A 22,706-nucleotide genomic window follows, 5' to 3' on the forward strand; every position below is an offset into this window, starting at 1 on the left:
CAGTACAACTAATCGTATTGAACTCGGCCTGCAGTGCATAAAACTGAAGAGCAGAATTGGGGGGGGGGGGGGGGGGAGCGGGCCCAGTCACCACGCCTTGCGTAAGAGAGTACATTTCTACGCCCACTCTTGCAAACGGGGACCAGGGGGGCCTCCTCCTCCGTAATGATTCCTCTGACTGGGTTTGGTAACACGGCGGAAAATCAGATGGTTTACAGAGTGACAACAAGAGGCACATGAGGACAGCATCATTTCACTGGGGAAACTTTTAGAGCGAGTCCCGTGTTTGCTGGTAATGTTTTTGGGGACAAAGGCACGCAATCCGTGTAGCGGAAATCTCGGGGGGGGGGGGGGGGTTGGAATAATCTGTGCAACGGAACAACCTCAAGGTCAATTCATATGGCGTTCGATCGACAAGCAAGACATCCCGTAATGACCCTGCCAGTGCCACGTCCAATCAAACTGGAGATGATTTATCTTAGGGGGTTGACTCGAGAGAGACCGGCTAAGGTAATAATGGCGTCGGGCCGTAATAAGTACCATTGTCAGGCGAGTCGAAATCTGTCCGTATCTTCATCATGCAAGCTCTCTCAAGACACGTCGACGTCTTTGAGGATAGACAATTCAGACACAACTCTCAGATTATATAAAAAAAAAAAAAAAAAAAAAAAAACATAAAACAAAGACCGTCTGTATCTTTCACACTGTTTGTCGCCGGCGGTCGCCTGCCAGCCTGCGAGGAGCAGCGGAGACTACAAGCCCAGCTCGTCGTCCACAGGCACGGACTGGAGCTGGGTGAGAATCTTGGTGTCCCCATCGTCCATATCGTCCGGATCCGCCAGCGGCGACCCGGTCTCCGCGTCCCGCTCCGGTGAGGGGCTCCCCAGGAGCAAGGACTCTCCTCCGGGTAGGCCCAACAACGCCGGGTCCTCCTCCTCCTCCTCCTCGGGTAGTAGATGCCCCTTCCCGCGGACGTCGAACAGGTTCAGGCCCGTCGAGTTGGAGAGGAGCACGGGGCTCCAGGCGGACTGAGACAGCTGGTTGTGCGGGAGCACCCCGCTGCACATGGGGCTGAGGGAGAGCATGCTCTCGGGGGTGAGGGCGTTGGGCGGCGTGGGGGTGGGGCCGGTGACCAAATGGTCCAGGAGGGTGTGCAAGGAGTGGACCGCGGGGGTCTGGATGGTGGCGGCGGCGACTCCCGTCTCCGGAAGGCAGTAGAACGGGGACGAGTTGATGTAGCTGAGGGGAGACGAGGCGAGGGAGGGGGCGGCGGGCGAGGTGGTCATCGTGTGGATGGCCGTGGGCGAGGCGACGGTGGTGAAGATCTGGCCCAGTCCGTTGGTGGAGATGGGAGACACGTCCGGGATGTGTTTGAGAGGCAGGCTGGTGAGCGGCATGCCCGCTGGGATGGTGAGGATCAGCTTGCCGTTCTGGACACTCAGGTAAGGGCCTCCGCCGAGGAGCATGTTACCTACAAAAGAAATAAAAAGAAGTATCAGAATCAAGTGTCAGAAAATTTGGCAATGGAGAAGCTAAGATACGAAAAGGAAAAACAGAGGAATTTGAAAGGACGTGGGCGACATTTGTGCGTTTCTTGAAAGGTGCGAAAGTTTAAAGGAATGGGATAGGAAGAACGTGAGGTTAGGGATAGGAAAGAATAAAAGATGGAGGTAGAGGCCGAAGAGGGTTTTTTATATTCATTATTTTCTTATAATTCATTTGACTGTACTTTTTTGTTGAATGTTTATATGAGTGTCAGTTTTAATTATAATTAGGGAATGGAGGGGGTTGTAATGTTTTTTTGTCTTGTATTTTTGTTTTACGTTTGAAAAAATATATAATATTAAAATATATAATTTATTATTATCAGAATCAAAAAGGTCTTTATTGCCAAGTAGTTTACACATACAAGGAATTTGATTTGGTACGACATTAACGGACAGACAATTATGGTAGAATAAAAAGGTAGAATAAAATGGAATATAAACTAAATTCAAATAGAAGCACAACAGAATAGAATATAATTATGGGGTAGAAACTGTTCTTGTGGTGTGAGGTTTTGGCCCCGATGGTCCACAGAACCAGAATGTAACTAATAGATATCACAATGAAACTTCCCCAGTTAATTACTTATTACAAGACTTTTTTGTATTACAAGTCTTCTGAAATTGTATGTTTAAATATGCAAATGAGGCATGATCGACTTAAATATGCACTAATTTGCATATAATTCCAGGACAGAAATCTGAACATTGGATAAAGCCATTTTCAAAATTATAGTTTCATTTTGTTGACATATTAGAGCCAAAGGTTATTACCGAGGGGATTTTGGATATCTCTTTTTATCACTCCATAAATCAGAAAATACTCCATTCAGTCAATTTTATGGTAAAATTCCATATTTCGCCATGTTTTTAGGAATAAAATGTGATATAAATCAGGGTATGAATGCGATATCAACAAACCCTTCTGTAAATACCTTCAGAACATAGATATGAATAGAACTGGAAGGTTTGGTGTATGTGAGTGCTACTGAAGTGGAGATTTCTGAGGAAAAACTCATTAAAACTCATTTTTGGGAAAACGCCGTCAAAGTTCTGTATTGTAAAATGCCATACTTTTTTTTAAACAGATATTTACAAACACAATACCTAATCAAACCATTAGTAATAGACAACCTAAACACATGCCTGATAACTGAATAATAATAATAATAATAAATAATAATAATAATAATAATAATAATAATAATAATAATAATAATAATAATAATAATAATAATAATAATAATGTTATTGAACTGAACAGAACTACACACAGGCTACAAACAGTGTAGTACAGTGTAGTACCCCCTAATGGGCAAAACATATTTGAATAGATATCACTATGAAACTTTCCCAGTTTGTTATGTACATATAAACTAAGGAAAAATATATTGCAAGTTTTCTGAATTTTATGTTTATATATGCAAATAAGGCACTTCCCCATTAACACTATGATCGCCGCGGACGAGTTTTCACGTCATTCCGAGCCATGCTCATTCTGCCGAAGATGCCGTAACTCGTCTTTGATGTCAATATCTGTCATCGAAATCATATTTCCTTTCCGGAGCCCTGAGACACACTGCTGATCTCCTCTGAACTCTCTAGCGGTTCAAGAGCGCCATCTGGTGGCCGATCGGCAGATCGCCAACCGGAAATCACCCTTTGAACCGGAAGTGCTCACTCCATATGTGGTCCGACCACTCGCTATAGCTCCCGCGACTCCATCTTGAAACACTGGATAATAGATCGCTCGCCCTAACTCAATAAACAACGTTATTTGGACGTATATACTATTATACAACCTGGAAATGGATTGGGCATTTCTACATCCCATAATAGAAAGAAATCTGTTCCACGCTCATCTGCCAGCGGCGCGAGGAAGCCACGGTAAGATTCAGCGTTATTTTCTAACGTCTTCTATACTAACTGATCTGATGAACATATGACCCACTCTGGATGAATCATCTAACGCTGCCCACGGAATTATAAACGATCCCCCGCCCATCCGGTCATCATCAGATGATGCGTAGAAACTTCTAGAACCACGTCCAGTTGAAACTTTTTATCTCGCACAGATTCCTACCAAACTGTATTTGATCATCAATATAATGCATTTAGGGCTATAAATCACGTTCTGAAGAAAGCTGCAGAAAACGATAAAAACATACTTATACTTTAGACCATATTTTAGTATGAATATGTGAATGAAAAAGTTTAACGTTGCTACACCCTGAACAATACATATAGGACATTGAATGGGCCATAATAATGGCAATTTAGCAATAGAATTAAAAAAGTTATAGCCCTGGGGAGCTCCAGTAGCTCACCGCGTACCTCGAGCGCTATTTCGGCGCCGGGGACAACCGTGCTCGTCACGGATCTGGGGTTTAGCGAGTTCGATTCCCGGACTGCAGCCGTGCCTTTCTCAGAGTGTCTTCCCCCCATCTGTACCCCCATTCAACCTGTTTCTGTCGGTCATTCTTGACCAGAGAAAATGCGATAAACGCAAAAAAGAGCCAGCGGAATGGCCAAAGTTTAAAAAAAAAAAAAAGTTATAGCCCTGCAAAGAAGGGGAACTTCTCCATAGACAAATAGAGCTGGCGAGGGATGGTAAATTATGAATTTAACCCATGGCGATTAAAGTGTTAAATATGTGTTGCATTTATGGATGCAATAAGGCTAAATGAAGTAAAATAAACTACTAAATGTGTGTTATTCACGTTTTATTGTCACTAGTTTCATAGAAGACATGTTTAGGAAGCAAAATATTAACAAAATCTCAAAATCAACAAAAAAAAGTATATTTTCCTATTCACCTGGGGTGTCTCGCCTTAAAGAAACACGCCAACATTTTGGGAAATTAGCTTACCGCCTTCTCCAGAGAGAGACAAGAAGATGGATACCAGTTTCCTCTCTGTGTGTTCAGTAGAAAGCTATCTGGCTGCACGTTAGCCTATAGCTTAGCACAATGAATGGAAGCGGACATGGCCAGTTAGCCTTCGGGAGAGGTGTTAGATGGCCAATATCCATCTTCTTGTCTCTCTCTGGAGAAGACGGTAAGCTAATTTCCCAACATTTTGGCGTGTTCTTCTTAAGCTTTATAACAACGTTTGGCTCACAAACTTAATAATTCCTACTATCGTGTACCGGTGAAAGCTTTTGAACCATAATGGGAAGAAGTTATTTAAACCACCGAGTACAGTAGAGAATTTACAGATTTTGAAAGTAGATTTACCTGGAGAGGCGGAGGGGAGCTGAATGACCCCGGAGTTGAGCAGCTGTACGCCAGGGGCCAGGCCGGTCGGGGAGGAACCCACCGTCTGAATGGGCCCCAGCTGGTTGATCCTGAAGGGACCCTGTGTGAGCCCGCCGGCGGCCCCGGGGTGCGAGGTGAGGATCTGGAAGGGCAGCCCGGCGGCGGAGGGGATGGAGAGAGAGGGAGTGGCCGCCGCGGGCACCACCTGGTGGGGATAAGACAGGGTGGACGAGGAGGCCGAGACGGAGGAGGAGGAGGACACCGGGACCAACTGGGGCAGCGAGAGGGGGACCAGCTGAGGCGGAGCCGCCGAGTCTTTGGACTGGGGGAGCGGAACCACCCGTGTCTGGGAGGAGACGGGCATAACTTGGGACTGAATCTGGGTGACGGAGGGGCTGGAGGTTAAGCCCTGGTCCGCCAGCTGGAATGTCATCCCCTGGGGGAGCTGGCAGTTGGCGAGCATCTGGCCGTTGGCGAGCATCTGGCCATTGGCGAGGAGCTGGCCGTTGGTGAGCTGGGAGACGGACACGATGGTGGCGGTGGTGCCGTCGCTGAGAGTGGCGTGCCCGTTCTGGTGATGCTGCTGCAGCTGCTGTATGTGAGAGAGAGGCTGGGCCAGCCGGTGGTGGTTCATAGAGTGGGCGCTGTGGAACTGAGAGAGGGCGCCCTGCGGCAGCGGAGAGGCGAGCGGGGACACGGGGACCAGCTGGGGGCACTGGGAGAGCTGGGCTCCGGAGGTGTGCTGCACCAGCTGGGACACCGGTATCCCCTGGATGGAGGGCACCACCTGGGGCAGGGAGAAGACCGGGAGCGGCAGGGCAGAGCCCGAGGACGACACCACCTGGCAGAGCGAACCGGGAGAGGTCAACTGGGAGCCGGCCGTGGCGAACACGACGTACTCCCCCTGGTGGCCGGGAAGAGAAACCACAGTGCTGGAGATGACCCCGCCCCCCGGGAGGGACTCCTGGAGTCGGCCGTTCTGCGTTAAGACTAGCGAGGGGAAGGAGGAGGAGGTGGGGGAGGAGAGCGTCAACGAGGAAGGGGACAGAGACGAGGAGGACGACGGAGACACCGCCTCGTCTTCCGATTTGATTATCATCCCCTCGGGGACGTTGATGAAGTCCAGAGTGGGGATCGTTGTCGTCCTGGTCCCCCCCGCCGCCGTCAGGGGGAGCGACAGCGCCGAGGGGTGGCCGGAGGAGCTCAGGACCACCGTCGGGAGGCCGCCCGCCTTGGCCTCCATGTTCGAGACCCCCTGCTCGTCCACCGATATCACCGACAGCGGGTGGTGGTGCTGCTGCATGATGTGGCCGCCGGCTTTAGAGATCACCTGTTTCAAGTTCAAGTTTCTTTATTAGTCGTCATACAAAAATACAGAATACTTTTATTTTTTTGGATCCACTTTTTCTCCTTATTTTCTATTTTTCTCCCATCCCAATTTAGAGTTTCCAATTCTCCCCTCCCCCGTCTTGAACGTTGCTCGACTATGCCCCCCACTGGTCGGTTGTAGGGAGGATAGAAGCCTTGCATCACGTGTCGCCTCCACGTGAATACTTTCCCTAAGCCAGTTGTACTTCTGCGCCCGGGTAGGAGGAGGAAGAGGAGGGAGGTGGAGGAGGAGGAAGGGTCCGCAGGAAGCTGGTGAGACGCTCCATGCTGCCGCTCTGCAGAAGGACCTCGCACACACACGCCACCTGCTCTGCCGAGAAGATCATCGCCATGGAGACAGAAATGCGGCCTAAAGTCCGTTAGTGCAAATAGTTGAGGGGCCTATTTTCCCAGATCCTCTTTCTATCCTGAGAGCAATTTGGTGGATGGTGGTGCTACACGGAGCTGCAGGACACGTTGTCTGGTCTGTGTGGACAAATATAGGATTGAGAAGTGTGTGTGTGTGTGTCATAATTCATCCTGTACCAATTCCATATCCCCACCCCATTGAACCTACATGGTAACATGAGAGTATGAGGGTTATGAAAACAAACAACTCTCCCTCATGTACACACTCACTCAGCTTGTGTTCTTAGCTGTATTCCCATTCATCCAAGGAGAGAGAGCACGACGATCGAGCAGACGGAACAAAATACATTTGAATATCATTTCCTAGACAAATTAGGAGCAGAACCCCCCCCCCCCCCCACCGGGAGAGATTTGAGTACTGGGTTTCTTTCAAACAAATAGTCTCTACTAGTAGAGAGATGAATACACATACTATTGAATGGCTAGAAAAACATGACATTTGTTTTGTAAATGTAGTTTATTACAATATCGCAAACTGTAATATAAAAAATAGAATGCCTTTGAGTACAAAATGACTAAAAAGAAGGACGAAAACATGGTTTACTTTGAATGACAAACGAAACAACAAAAAAAAAATGATCCCTTTCAAAACTATCAAACGTTATTCAAAATACATTTTCTTTGGTTAAACCAGAGGCGTGTGTATAAGAGTGTCAGGTGGGAGAGAGTAAATACATTATATCCCCGTCTAAAGAGTAAAAGATGAGGGTTTTATAATTGTGCACAAACATACCAGCACTGTAACAGCCTAAAGGACACCACACTCCACACGGACAAGACATCTCTACATACACAAGGAACGGGCTCATCATAAACGCTCACAAATAAAAGGCTACCATAACATACAACAAGCATACGTTTCCCTTTGCCTCTGAACGTGTATGGTTTGATACATCACATCAAAATGATTGATCTGTTCTTGAACCGTTCGGCAGGAAATCCACTGCCCAGTGGGAACTATACTACCGTACTACTACTACTACTACTACTGACTTTGGCAGGCAGATGGTCCCGTTTCAGATCGGAGCCATGATGACTTTAACATCAGCCGGTGAAAAGTAGCTTAATGTTATCATCGCAAGTCTTGAGATAGTGAGATAGCGCTTCGTTTCAGTGCGCCGGTGTGCCACTCGACACGTTAACGGGCGAGGACCGGGGGACAGCGGCTGGAGTGTAATCGGTTAGTCGGTGGCAGCGAGCACGTGACCGTCAACTGGCAAAACGAACAACTTCGACCTAGAGAGGGGGCGAGAGCCACGGTAGTTATCCAAGTTGACAAATAATCGACAGCATGGATGGACAGTAATATTCACATTACGATTTAATTTAAGCCTGAATGACAAGTCATCAGTTCCGTCATCTCGATCTCCTGTGACTCGTTTTGTGTTTGTGTGGCGGGCCATGTGGTCACGGTGACGTAAATGCCACTGTCGCTGCTGGAATTTGGCCTACGATAAGTGTCGAATGGTGTGCCTACTCCACGCGTCACAGGCGTACACCGGCGTGGTAAAGGTGCGCACACTAAAACCCGAGGATGGGCGGGAAAACAATGCATTCCAAAAGAAAAATAAAGCTATTTCATATGTCCATTTTCCACGGACTTCTCGTTTTCATTCAGTTACAACAAGAAACCGATTGATATTTGCTTTAAATAAGCTACATGTATGACAGAGACAAACAGACTAATAATAAAAACATAATGGCCATTGTTACAGCCAGATGAGACACTGAATCGTTGTTGTTGTTGTTGTTGTGTACCATAATTGTCCAGAGATTTAACTGCTGTGTTATGGCAATGGAGAGAGCGCACAAGATGGTGAGCATTTTTAGGTTTGAATGGAGGGAGCTACTGCACCAAGTCTCAGCGGATTCCATTCGGAAGTCCCGTCCCGTCCCGTCCCGTCTCTCGATCTAAACGATCTCGATCAAACTCGGAAACCGCAGTGGGAAAAAACGTCAGAATGGAATCGAAGCTCCGGCCATCGTCATAACAACAGAGCAGAGCAGCGTAAACATGATGTTGATGAAATGTGCAAAATATACAAAAAAAAATTTAAAAGAGGAGATGGAACAACGACCATGCAACCAGAAGTGTCATATTACAATTCATAATAGTAGATCAAACAGATACAGAAATGCGGGTATCATGAGCATACAAGTGGAAAGTTGGCTGGGTATAGCTACTGTGTGTACATACTGTAAAAAAAAGAAAAAAGTTAAAGAATTTTTGGACACATTAACCCTATACCAACTTCAAAATAAGGCACTTGGAGGATCTCTCTTCCATGGTAAAACACACAAACACACACTTTGACCACAAACACACACACACACAACTGAAAACACACAATACTGTACGATTGTGGGGTGCATTGAACGGTAATCGTTCACAATGTGATCACGGCAAACTTTTTTTTTTTTTTTTTGCTTCATAGTGTGTAAAAGCCATCAAGTCTATGATACCTTTTACAATCTCCCAAGTATACTGGCTTTTTGATCTCAGCCACTGTGCCATGTAGTGTGTACTATATAGAGAACTTGACATGCATTGCATAGAGTACAAAATGTTTCCTTTCCTATGTCACGTCCTCATAGCGGACAGAAACAGAATCCTAAGTAACTCTTAATTCATCGTGTCTTGGGACGTCAGTCAGCAACACAGCGAGGTTCAACCCGGACCTCGGGTGGAACAGAGCTCGCTTTGTATGCAAACCTGTTGTTAAGTAAATACTGCAAAAAGAGAGAGAGCCTGTGGAGCTTCGATGAAATGAACGCTTCGGGAACATTTCCAATCTCGTATGAAAGTCTCATCCCAAGAGCTCATCTCACAGTTAGTTCGTGCAGTCGAATGTGTAGGTCCTGGAGTGTTTTAAAATCACATTTCATACACAAAGGCTGTGTGGACGACAAGTATCAGAGAACGTCGAGAACGCTCGACCACTGAATCAAAGTGAACGAGGGGATAATGGACGGATATCCCGGCGAGTTCGTCCAGATTTGTGTCTTTTAGTTTTTTTTTCCCCAGACAGTCTGGCGAAAGGTTACCGTGGCGACGAGCCTTCTCCTCTACTACCACCGCCAACTGAAACCCCCAGACATCCACTCCCCCAGTACAACTAATCGTATTGAACTCGGCCTGCAGTGCATAAAACTGAAGAGCAGAATTGGGGGGGGGGGGGGGGGAGCGGGCCCAGTCACCACGCCTTGCGTAAGAGAGTACATTTCTACGCCCACTCTTGCAAACGGGGACCAGGGGGGCCTCCTCTGTAATGATTCCTCTGACTGGGTTTGGTAACACGGCGGAAAATCAGATGGTTTACAGAGTTGACAAGAGGCACATGAGGACAGCATCATTTCACTGGGGAAACTTTTAGAGCGAATCCTGTGTTTGCTGGTAATGTTTTTGGGGACAAAGGCACGTAATCCGTGTAGCGGAATTCTGGGGGGGGGGGGGGGGGGGGGGGGGGGGGGGGGGGGGGGGGGGGGGGGGGTTGGAATAATCTGTGCAACGGAACAACCTCAAGGTCAATTCATATGGCGTTTGGATCGACAAGCAAGACATCCCGTAATGACCCTGCCACGTCCAATCAAACTAGAGATGATTTATCTTAGGGGGTTGACTCGAGAGAGAGACCGGCTAAGGTAATAATGGCGTCGGGCCGTAATAAGTACCATTGTCAGGCGAGTCGAAATCTGTCCGTATCTTCATGCAAGCTCTCTCAAGACACGTCGACGTCTTTGAGGATAGACAATTCAGACACAACTCTCAGATTATATAAAAAAAAAAAAAAAAAAAAACATAAAACAAAGACCGTCTGTATCTTTCACACTGTTTGTCGCGGCGGTCGCCTGCGAGGAGCGGAGAGACTACAAGCTCAGCTCGTCGTCCACAGGGCACGGGACTGGAGCTGGGTGAGAATCTTGGTGTGTCCCCATCGTCCATATCGTCCGGATCCGCCAGCGGCGACCCGGTCTCCGCGTCCCGCTCCGGTGAGGGGCTCCCCAGGAGCAAGGACTCTCCTCCGGGTAGGCCCAACAACGCCGGGTCCTCCTCCTCCTCCTCCTCGGGTAGTAGATGCCCCTTCCCGCGGACGTCGAACAGGTTCAGGCCCCGTCGAGTTGGAGAGGAGCACGGGGCTTCCAGGCGGACTGAGACAGCTGGTTGTGCGGGAGCACCCCCGCTGCACATGGGGCTGAGGGAGAGCATGCTCTCGGGGGTGAGGGCGTTGGGGCGGCGTGGGGGTGGGGGCGGTGACCAAATGGTCCAGGAGGGTGTGCATGGAGTGGACCGCGGGGGTCTGGATGGTGGCGGCGGCGACTCCCGTCTCCGGAAGGCAGTAGAACGGGGACGAGTTGATGTAGCTGAGGGGAGACGAGACGAAGGAGGGGGGTGGCGGGCGAGGCCGAGGTGGTCATCGTGTGGATGGCCGTGGGCGAGGCGACGGTGGTGAAGATCTGGCCCAGTCCGTTGGTGGAGATGGGAGACACGTCCGGGGATGTGTTTGAGAGGCAGGCTGGTGAGCGGCATGCCCGCTGGGATGGTGAGGATCAGCTTGCCGTTCTGGACACTCAGGTAAGGGCCTCCACCGAGGAGCATGTTACCTACAAAAGAAATTAAAAAAAGTATCAGAATCAAGTGTCAGAAGATTTTGGCAATGGAGAAGCTAAGATACAAAAAGGAAAAACAGAGGAATTTGAAAAGGACGTGGGCGACATTTGTGCGTTTCTTGAAAAGGTGCGAAAGTTTAAAGGAATGGGATAGGCAGAACGTGAGGTTAGGGATAGGAAAGAATAAAAGATGGAGGTAGAGGCCGAAGAGGGTTTTTTATCTTTTTTTTTTTAACAAATGTTTTTTATTTTCCCTTTTTTAACACTTTGGTTGCCTAAGGTTAAATTAATGATATACCATAGATTGCCAGCGCTATTTGTCTATGGAGAAAGTCCCCTTCTTTGCAGGGCTATAAACTTTTTAAATTATATTGCTACATTGCCATTATTAGGGCCCATTCAAAGTCCTATATGTATTGTTCATTGTGTAGCAACGTTAAACTTTTTCATTCACATATTCATAGTAAAGTATGGTCTAATGTATAAGTATGTTTTCATCTCTTTTCTGCAGCTTTCTCCAGAACGTGATATATAGCCCCAAATGCATTATATTGATGATGAAATACAGTTTGATGGCAATCAGCGCGATATAAAAAATTCCAACTAGACGTACTTCTAGAAGTTACTACACGTCATCTGATGTTGACCGGATGGGCGAAGGGGCGTTTATAATTCCGTGGGCAGCGTTATACCAATCATCTAATGTGGGTCAAATGTTGATAATATCAGTTATTATCGAAGATGGTAACGTTACACGCTGAAACTCACCCCAGTCTCCGCGCGCCGTTGGGCGATCATCGTCGAGTAGAAATTTTATCATTATGGGATATATTATTACCCGGTCCATCTCCAGCTTGTATAATGGTATATACGTCCAAATCATGTTGTTTATCGAGTTATTGGCAATCGATCGCTATGTAGTGTGACGAGCTAGAGTCACGGGACATGTACCGAGTGGCCGGAAGCAATACGGACGTCTAGCAAAACCTCTACTGCGCTTCCTGTTAAGCGGTTGCGCCGATCGGCCACCAGATGGCGCTCCTGAACCGCCAGAGAGCTCAGTGGGTCCTGCTGGTGGATCTCAGGCCAGCGGAGAGACATTATGAATCCGATCGCAGATTTTTGAAATATTGATATAAGGACGCTGTACAGCGTCCCCCGGCAACTTTAGCATGGCCAGCAAAGACGTGAGAAGACGTGTCCCGGCACCCAAAGTGTTAACATGAAACTAGACAAACAATACAGTAACAGTGAAATCAATGATAAATCACAGGACAATGACAGAAATAATAACAATAATGACAGTCCAGTAATTAAATCAAAATAAATGTAGATTAAAAGACATAAAAATAATAAATACAATACATGTGCTCTTGCTCGCTCTTTCCTTCCCCTTCCCTCCCCCCCCCCCCCCCCCCCCCCCCCTCAGGACCCCCTCTTGGACTATACATCCACTATTTCATTTAACATCAGAAAAATTACAAATGTATATGCTTCCCTTTATCTTCTCCACCACAGCTACCCAGACTGCTATGCTGGCTTCATTAACACCTAAAATTCGTGCAGTGGATATCTCTAGATAAATCACATCGAGATAGGTAAGAACCCATACCTTCCGGCACATTTTATCCGGTTGAATCCAGCGTGACGCTATCAACTTTTTGGCAGCCGTAAATACCGGACAAGATTAGCCTCTTTACATGTACAGAGGTTGATAACTGAGAAACATCATTCAACAACAATACAGAAGGCAGTACAGGTATGGTCAGAGATAAAAATTCTGATAATTGAGTGGTTACTTTTTCCCAGAAAATCTTAACAGGAGGGCATTCCCAATACATATGCATAAATGTACCAAGAGCACCGTTTGAACACAAGGAGCATCGAGGGTCTTGTCTGAGACCCATTAGGTGCAAACATCTAGGAGTCAGGTAAATCCTATGAACAAAATTGAGATTAATCTGTTGGTAATCCGGGTTGATTATATTATTATATATTATTATATATTGATATTTATTATAATTCATTTGACTGTACTTTTTTGTTGAATGTTTATATGAGTGTCAGTTTTAATTATAATTAGGGAATGGAGGGGGTTGTAATGTTTTTTTTTTCTTGTATTTTTGTTTTACGTGTTTGAAAAAATATATAATATTATTAAAATATATAATCAAATCAAAAAGGTCTTTATTGCCAAGTAGTTTACACATACAAGGAATTTGATTTGGTACGATATTAACGGACAGACAATTATGGTAGAATAAAAAGGTAGAATAAAATGGAATATAAACTAAATTCAAATAGAAGCACAACAGAATAGAATATAATTATGGGGTAGAAACTGTTCTTGTGGTGTGAGGTTTTGGCCCTGATGGTCCACACTCCACAGAACTGGAAGTCACTTAAAGGAACACGCCAACATTTTGGGAAATTAGCTTACCGTCTTCTCCAGAGAGAGACAAGAAGATAGATACCAGTTTCCTCTCTGTGCGTTCAGTAGAAAGCTATCTGGCTGCACGTTAGCCTAGCTTAGCACAATGAATGGAAGCGGACATGGCCAGTTAGCCTTCGGGAGAGGTGTTAGTTGGACAATGCCTAGGCTAACCGGCCATGTCCGCTTCTATTCATTGTGCTAAGCTAGGCTAACGGGCAGCCAGATAAAACTGGTGGTATCCATCTTCTCGTCTCTCTCTGGAGAAGACGGTAAGCTAATTTCCCAACATTTTGGCGTGTTCTTTTAAGCTTTATAACAACGTTTGGCTCACAAACTTAATAATTCCTACTATCGTGTATCGGGTGAAAGCTTTTGAACCATAATATGTGAAGAAGTTATTTTAAACCACCGAGTACAGTAGAGAATTAATTTACAGATTTTGAAAGTAGATTTACCTGGAGAGGCGGAGGGGAGCTGAATGACCCCGGAGTTGAGCAGCTGTACGCCAGGGGCCAAGCCGGTCGGGGAGGAACCCACCGTCTGAATGGGCCCCAGCTGGTTGATCCTGAAGGGACCCTGTGTGAGCCCGCCGGCGGCCCCGGGGTGCGAGGTGAGGATCTGGAAGGGCAGCCCGGCGGCGGAGGGGATGGAGAGAGAGGGAGTGGCGGCCGCGGGCACCACCTGGGGATAGGACAGGGTGGATGAGGAGGAGGACACCGGGACCAACTGGGGCAGCGAGAGGGGAACCAGCTGAGGCGGAGCCGCCGAGTCTTTGGACTGGGGGAGCGGAACCACCCGTGTCTGGGAGGAGACAGGCATAACTTGGGACTGAATCTGGGTGACGGAGGGGCTGGAGGTTAAGCCCTGGTCCGCCAGCTGGAATGTCATCCCCTGGGGGAGCTGGCAGTTGGCGAGCATCTGGCCGTTGGCGAGCATCTGGCCGTTGGCGAGGAGCTGGCCGTTGGCGAGCTGGGAGACGGACACGATGGTGGCGGTGGTGCCGTCGCTGAGCGTCGCGTGCCCGTTCTGGTGATGCTGCTGCAGCTGCTGTATGTGAGAGAGAGGCTGGGCCAGCCGGTGGTTCATAGAGTGGGCGCTGTGGAACTGAGAGAGGGCGCCCTGCGGCAGCGGAGAGGCGAGCGGGGACACGGGGACCAGCTGGGGGCACTGGGAGGAGAGCTGGGCTCCGGAGGTGTGCTGCACCAGCTGGGACACCGGTATCCCCTGGATGGAGGGCACCACCTGGGGCAGGGAGAAGACCGGGAGCGGCAGGGCGGAGCCCGAGGACGACACCACCTGGCAGAGCGAACCGGGAGAGGTCAACTGGGAGCCGGCCGTGGCGAACACGACGTACTCCCCCTGGTGGCCGGGAAGAGAAACCACAGTGCTGGAGATGACCCCGCCCCCCGGTAGGGACTCCTGGAGTCGGCCGTTCTGCGTTAAGACTAGCGAGGGGAAGGAGGAGGAGGTGGGGGAGGAGAGAGTCAACGAGGAAGGGGACAGAGACGAGGAGGACGACGGAGACACAGCCTCGTCTTCCGATTTGATTATCATCCCCTCGGGGACGTTGATGAAGTCCAGAGTGGGGATCGTTGTCGTCCTGGTCAGGGGGAGCGACAGCGCCGAGGGGTGGCCGCCCGCCTTGGCCTCCATGTTCGAGACCCCCTGCTCGTCCACCGATATCACCGACAGCGGGTGGTGCTGCTGCTGCATGATGTGGCCGCCGGCTTTAGAGATCACCTGTTTCAAGTTTAAAGTTTCTTTATTAGTCGTCATACAAAAATACAGAATACTTTTCTTTTTTTTTTATCCACTTTTTCTCCTTATTTTCTATTTTTCTTCCATCCCAATTTCGAGTTTCCAATTCTCCCCTCCCCTGTCTTGAACGTTGCTCGACTATGCCCCCCCACTGGTCGGTTGTAGGGAGGATAGAAGCCTTGCATCACGTGTCCCCTCCACGTGAATACTTTCCCTAAGCCAGTTGTACTTTTGCGCGATCTGATTGGCCACTGACGTTTCTGGTCATGTGACATGTGCGCCAATCGTGGGACGGCAAGTTCTGCGCCTATTTCCGGGTCTAACAGCCTGCAAACTACCTAACGCCTAGTTTATCACTGGTTAAGCTTAGGCGACTCTTTCGAAGTTGGTTAAGGTTAGAGTTTGGAATCAGGGCTGGTGTTCTATCGGCCTGCTCTAAGACAAACTCTAACCTTAACCAACTTCGAAAGAGTGCCTAAGCTTAACCGGCGAAAGAACTTGCCTTCCCACGATTGGTGCACATGTCACATGACCAGAAACATCAGTGGCCAATCAGATCGCGCAAAAGTACAACTGGCTTAGGGAAAGTATTCACGCGTCCCCTCCGGTACACGAGGAGGCAGCCTGTCACATCTTTTCACGTGCCAGCGCGGACTCTCAGTGGCGAGGAGTAACGCGTGGGAGGCTCACACTACCCCCGCTACTTCCCGTCTCTGCTGTGCAGGCGTCCCCCAACCGACCTGTAGGAGTCGCTGTCCACGTCAACGTCCAAATGCCCACCCATCGACTTCCTCCCGCTACCTCTGCCAATTGAGTTAGTATGACGGCTGGCCCAAGCCGGAGGCAACGCCGACACCCGGATTCGAGACCGGAGTCTCTTGCATTGGTGACGAGCGCAATCTCCGCTGCGCCACCCAGCCGCCTAATACAGAATACATGTTTTTTTTTTAAAGATTTATTTTTTAGCGTTTATCGCTTTTTGCTACTGGGCAGTCCAGTAGAGAGAGAGAGGAGGAACGGGAGACAGAGTGGGGGGAAGACATTCGGCAAATAACGACGGGTTCGGGAGTCGAACCCGGGTCGGCCGTGCCGTGACTCAGCGCATTATGTGGTTCGCCACTGGGGCGCCCCGATACAGAATACTTTTATATGAAATGCTTTTTCCTGTTTTGCTCCCGAGAGTGTGCTAGATTAAAATAGATAAGTATAAAATAGAAAGTCAAAAGTACGTAAACAAGTGTAAACAAAAGTGTTCAATATACATATATACAATATACAATACAGAGTAGAAGTTTTTTTTTACCTGGGTGCCGTTGAGGATCAGGGGGGAGTTGTGGGCCGTGGTGACGGGACTCAGCGTGACCGTCTGGCACTCGCTCAGCGTCAGCCCGTTGATGATGACGCTGCCCCCGCCGTTCAGCAGCAGCGGCTGGGAGGAGGTGGTGAGGAAGCCGCCGCCGGCCCCGTTGAGGATGAGCTGATGGCCCCCGGCGCCCCCCGCCGAGAGAGAGATGATGGGCGTCGTGGTGGCGCCCACGAGGAGGTCCTCGGGCGTCATCTCCGAGGCGTCCTCCATGTTGCTGGCCTCGTCCTCCGTGCTGTGGTTGCCGTCGGACTCGCTGGAATGACAACATAATGACAAAGGAGTCAGGAAGAGAGAGGCGAAGAATGTGTGTTGTGTGTTATTTTATGACTTCTGACCCAATTGGCAGGGAACTGCTTTTTCATCCGTAGGGTCCAAACACATGGAACAAAAGAACTGGTACGCTCGACTCAAATGAGTATCACAAAAATATCAAACTCACAAATATGATTTTTTTCTTTTTGCTTTTTAAACTCACAGCGGCAGTACTCTGGGCTAAAACCTATTGCTATTTTTTCATCTACATAATTCCCCGGAGCTGTAATGAACACAACACAAGGACTCAATGTCCCAGATGACATCACTGGTGGACATAATTCAAACTAATTTACTCTCGATAATGTCAAACGACATTAACGTGTGCAAAGCTGACGTGTGTGAGATAATGATTATCACAGATTGTGAGGGGGCGAACAGTGGCTCAGTGGGAGGTAGAGCAGTTGTCTGGTAAATCCGGAGGTTCCCGGTTCGATTCCCGCCCCTGTCCTTGAGCAAGACACTTAACCACCTTGACACCTTGCATGGTCGCCTGCCTCCACCACCGGTGTGTGAATGTGTGAGTGAATGGGTCAAATGTGAGGAACAAAATTGTAAAGCATATAAATGCACCATTTAACGGGGGTGATGTACACCTTTAAGGCCTAAAAAAATAATGGTTTGTTTCCGGTTGCCGACCGACCCTGCCGATTTAGGTGCGACCCAATATATTTTATGAGTTTATATAAAAAATAAAATAAAACGCATATTTTTTTTAAAAATGTTTAATATATTTTTTTTAATAAAGTTTCATAGAAATCTTAGTCAAACCTTTAGTATTATGGATATTAAACATGCTGGCAGAGTACATGCATCCATGTTGTTGTAAACATTTTAATTAAATAAAGAAATTCCCTATCCATAGTCGCCGTGGGAAAGAATAAAATAAAAATAAATAAATAAATAAAAATAATCAAGCAACTGAAGTATTGGTATTAAATTCCTCAGTCTAAAGAGATGACCTTGCCCCTGGCAAGCCTTCTAGTGATCCATTGTTAAAGCGCCTCTGAGTGAATCTCTTCCAGTAATGAAGAACACTCTTATCTCAGTTTTTGGATGAATCCCACTCATGAGAAACAACTAATATGTGATTCTTCTTGCAGGGAGTGCACTCCTATCACAGATAGCTGATAAATGACATTATTAAATGTAGCGTAATAAAACAAACTAAAAGCTCAAGGACTCCTATAGGAGCCAAAGCACTCATGAGTTATACCTTATTTCTATTGGCTTAGTTGCCTACACTGTTAAAGTCTACATTTCAGAATACAATGGGGCTTAGCTGTATATGTATTATTATATGAATGTCTATGTTTATTTTTATAACCTTACATTGAAACGGCATTAGGAATATTGATTGGATTTAGATAAAGTAATTGAACCGTCTTATTTGTCATAGGGCCTAACAAAAATAATGGTTTGGTTCCGGTTGCCGACCGACCCTGCCGATTTAGGTGCGACCCAATTTATTTTATGAGTTTAAAAATAAAAGATACATTTTTTTCAATAAAGTTTCATAGAAATCTTAGTCAAACCTTTAGTATTATGGATATTAAACATGCTGGCAGAGTACATGCATCCATGTTGTTGTAAACATTTTAATTAAATAAATAAATTCCCTATCCATAGTCGCCATGGGAAAGAATAAAATAAAAAATAAAATAAAATAAATTCCCTACCTACCCATGGCCTTAACTGACAACCAACAGGAAATAAACAATATTTTTTGTTATGCCTGACGTCTTATAGTATAATATTAGTGTAGCCTAATCTTTAACTGCAACTGTGAAGAAAACCCCCATTGGTTTAAACAGATTGAATAGACAAAAAAAAATAAAGATTTTTTTTTTAAATAATTAAAAATTCGAATGTCAACATTATGATCGAAGCTTCGAAGCATTCGGTACAGCCCTACAGTGCAGCTACATTGATCCGTCAGTGAACGGATAGAAAATTGGCGGAAGGTATTACTGTCCGTTGGTTTATTTTAAAATTAGAACATAACGTCAACTCTGTCTGTCCAACAAATGGATACTAGTCAGTCATTGAATGAATGAATTAAAATCATACATAGTGGATCAATGTAGCCGGCATAACGTTAAAGATCAAAGTAAGCAATCTACATATATTGATACCGTGTTGTCATGAGTTTATTAGTCATGGGAAATGTCACATCACCGCGGCAAACCAAGACGGAGGCAATTCATCAATGGCCTGACATGAACATAACTCAGGGTGGAGCTATAACAAAACAAAACTAGATATCGGTATCGACAGTGTACTATCAACCGATCTCATAGACGATGGTCGATCGGTATTGATGAACAACATTGTTACTCAGCTGATAAGAGTTGTACCCTTCCTGCTGTCTTGTTGTACACAACTTGTAAGTCGCTTTGGATAAAAGCGTTCAGCTAAATGACTAAATGTAAATGTATCCGTGGCAGAAAAACATTATCGGGGCAGCATCCCTAGCTTGAATAAGGCTAGTAGTAGTGTGCAGCCACACTTCTGTCCTCTCACTCTCAAGTCACCATTTTGTCTGAATAAGCCATACAATACTGAAGGATGATGGAATGCATAGTACTAGTCTGCTGGAAGACGGACAACAAACCTGGATCTACTTGGCAGAAGTGCACTCACTGCGTGACCTCACTGCTCCTGCATGACCCCACTGGTCCAGCCTGACCCCACTGCAGTGCAGTTTAAAAGCGGTGTGGGCAGACTGCCCCTGAACACAGATTGACTCTCTCTCTCGCTCTCTGCCAGACCACCACAACCCCTACATCCCTGATAAGATAAGGCCTGCGAGGACAATCAGCATTCTCTGTTTATCTCTCCACGCACACCTTCCTCTTTCCACATGGCGGAAAAACACCACCACATAACACTTGGGAAGTAAACATAGTTACCGACCGTTTTTTGTCTGTGTGTGGAAAAACATATGTACATATCTTCTTGCAGTCCTGTATATTGTGTGTATTTGTATATTGCGTCGTTCATTTTTACTTTTGTTGTTTATAATTGTCTATGTCTATATCTTTTTATATACACCGTGGAAATGAGGGGAACGTAATTTCAACTTTCTGTACGTCTTGCACGATAGAAAATTCACAATAGAAAGTTGACTTTGAAATCCGATACCATCTGTGTGAGGCGTAATTACATATCAGGCAATAATTCGATTTACATTTAGTCATTTAGCTGAACGCTTTTATCCAAAGCGACTTACAAGTTCTGTACGACAAGTCACCAGGAAGGGCACAGATCTATCAGCTGAGTAACAATGTTCATCAAAGTGTTGTTGAGTGCAGAGTGTTGATTTAAAAAATACTAAGTTGTAGGGTTGAATGTTTTAAACGTCAGCCTATAGCTTTCATCCCACGTCATCTCTGCCTCCCTCACCCCAGTAGAGCTCGGCTCGGCTCGGCTCTGCGAGGGGGGGGGGGGGGGGGGGACTGCAGTGCTGGGTTTCGAGAAGAAACTTGAGCCACTGTGGCGCCTGGATCTCACATTTCATAACAAAGCAACATGCTCTTCATCCCAGGCTGCTCTCTAGGACCTGTGTGGCGTGACTGGCTTCACACTGTCAAGAGTTCATTCATACACACATCTATTTAGTCTCATCAAGTGGCATTTCTTTTATTTTTTTTTGGGGTGGGGAGGGGTTATGTTTTAGTCTACACACTGTTTTATAACCGAGGCCTGTCGGGCTTTGTTTACCGTTGAGGAATTTCAGTATTTTTTAGTGATCATTCTCAGAAGAATGTCACTTTTGAAACAGACTTTAAGGGTTCTTTTTTGTCTTTACATTTTAAAACTACTCAGGGGGGGGGGGGGGGGCGGTTATTGTCTACCAGCAGCAGTGTATTATACGGATATGTATACGGTTTATCGATTCGCAACATGATCAATAATCATATAATAATTATTAGCGTGTCAGAGCGAGAGGAGGGGGGGGGGGTGGATGCCTTGCCTCTTGCAGTGGGTGCCGCCGGAGGACGGCGTGCGATCCCTCTGCCGTCGGTTCTTGAACCAGTTGCTGACCTGCGTGAGGGACAGTCCGGTCACGCCGGCCAGGTTCTTCTTCTCGTCCGGCGTGGGGTACCGGTTGCCCTTGTAGCACTCCTTCAGCGCGTTGCGCGACTTCTCCTTGAAGCAGTACACCGTCTCCTCGCCGTCCCAGATGCTCTTGGGCAGGGGCCACTTCTTCCGCAGGCGGTACTTGTCCACGGCGCCCAGGCTGCGGCCCCGGGACCTCTCGGCCTCCCGGTAGCGCGCCTGCACGCATGATTGATTGATTGATTGATTGAAAACTTTATTAACAGATTGCAGAATGGGGTACAACAATACAGTACAGCTCAATACACACAATTGTTAAGGGGATGCAGACCAGAGAAAGACTTTCGTCTTGTTTACATCAGGGTCCCCCATTTTCAATTCATCAGGACATACATGACATACAGATAGACAGTACTGCTACATCTATACATACATGACATACATACAGATAGACAGTACTGCTACATCTATACATATATGACACACATGACATACAGATAGACAGTACTGCTACATCTATACATATATGACATACAGATAGACAGTACTGCTACATCTATACATAATATGACATACATGACACATACAGATAGACAGTGCTACATCTAGACATACATGACATACAGATAGACAGTACTGCTACAGATCTATACATACATGACATACAGATAGAAGACAGTATACCTGCAGGTAGAGGTCCTGCAGGAACCCATGGTTGCGCGGGTGGTAGTCGTGGCCCTCGAGGAGCGCGTAGAGCTCCGTGAACTCCTCCCGGTGGAAGGCCACCAGGGCCCGGGCCTTGAGCAGCGTCTCGTTGCCGCCACGTAGCAGCTCGGAGGCCGGGGGGATGGTGCGGAGGAACCTCCACAGGCGATCCACGTTGCCCGCCTGCAGGAGCGCCTCGCACAGGCAGGCGACCTGCTCCGTGGAGAAGCTGAGCGCGGAGCTCTGGAAACTTTTCAACAGTTGTTCCGACACTTCGTCCTCCGTGTTGTTGTCGGGTTCCTCTTTTTCTTTTTCTCCCTTTCTTTGCTCGATCTCCTCCTCCTCGGCTGACTTCACGATCGGGGTGTTGTTCTCCTCCTCCTCGGGTTGCTGCTCCTCTGCAGCAGGCTCGTCTAAAGACAAGGAAGCCATTTTACATTAACTTTTTTTTCTCTTCTTCTTCTTCTGGTTCCTCCTCCTCCCTCTCCCTCTCTCTCGTTCTTTCTCCCATTCTCTCTCTCCACGACGGGGCGATGAATGCCTGCTGTGTCGCGCACAACTACTACACACGCCCCTGGTCTCCGTCACTCCCCTCTCACAGTCTATCCCATAATAATGACTTCAAATAAGTTTTACAACATTATACTTCTCCATATATTATGAAATTATGTGAGTGCAATTGATCGATTAGGACGTGTTTTCGGTATGATCACGACTATGCTTGCACCTCATGGTACCAAAGTACCTCAAAGGCGCTAAAACAAGATTACAAACATCACAAAACAAACAGGTCAGACTGCTGCTTGACCTTACTCCTAGAACCCACCTCACCCCTGCCCACTTTGACAACCTAGGATGGCTTAG

At 47.1% G+C, this 22,706-nt stretch overlaps 1 protein-coding gene across 1 annotated transcript; it reads right to left on the reverse strand.

Moving 5' to 3' along the window:
* Positions 1 to 752: 752 nt before the first annotated feature.
* six5 (SIX homeobox 5) lies at positions 753 to 22,312 on the reverse strand (the record flags this gene model as incomplete). The annotated part of the gene is made up of 8 exons (XM_084311598.1): positions 21,822 to 22,312; positions 21,052 to 21,356; positions 16,701 to 17,016; positions 14,095 to 15,379; positions 10,426 to 11,199; positions 6,375 to 6,538; positions 4,780 to 6,130; positions 753 to 1,471 (listed from the first exon to the last, which is right to left on the reverse strand). The coding sequence occupies exons 1-8, from the start codon at positions 22,272 to 22,274 to the stop codon at positions 753 to 755; spliced, it is 5,367 nt and encodes a 1,788-aa protein (XP_084167724.1). The 5' UTR covers positions 22,275 to 22,312.
* Between the last annotated feature and the right edge of the window lie 394 nt (positions 22,313 to 22,706).

Source organism: Notolepis coatsorum (assembly GCF_963971535.1).
Source record: "Notolepis coatsorum genome assembly, chromosome: 1".
In the NCBI taxonomy this organism is placed as follows: Eukaryota; Metazoa; Chordata; class Actinopteri; order Aulopiformes; family Paralepididae; genus Notolepis; species Notolepis coatsorum.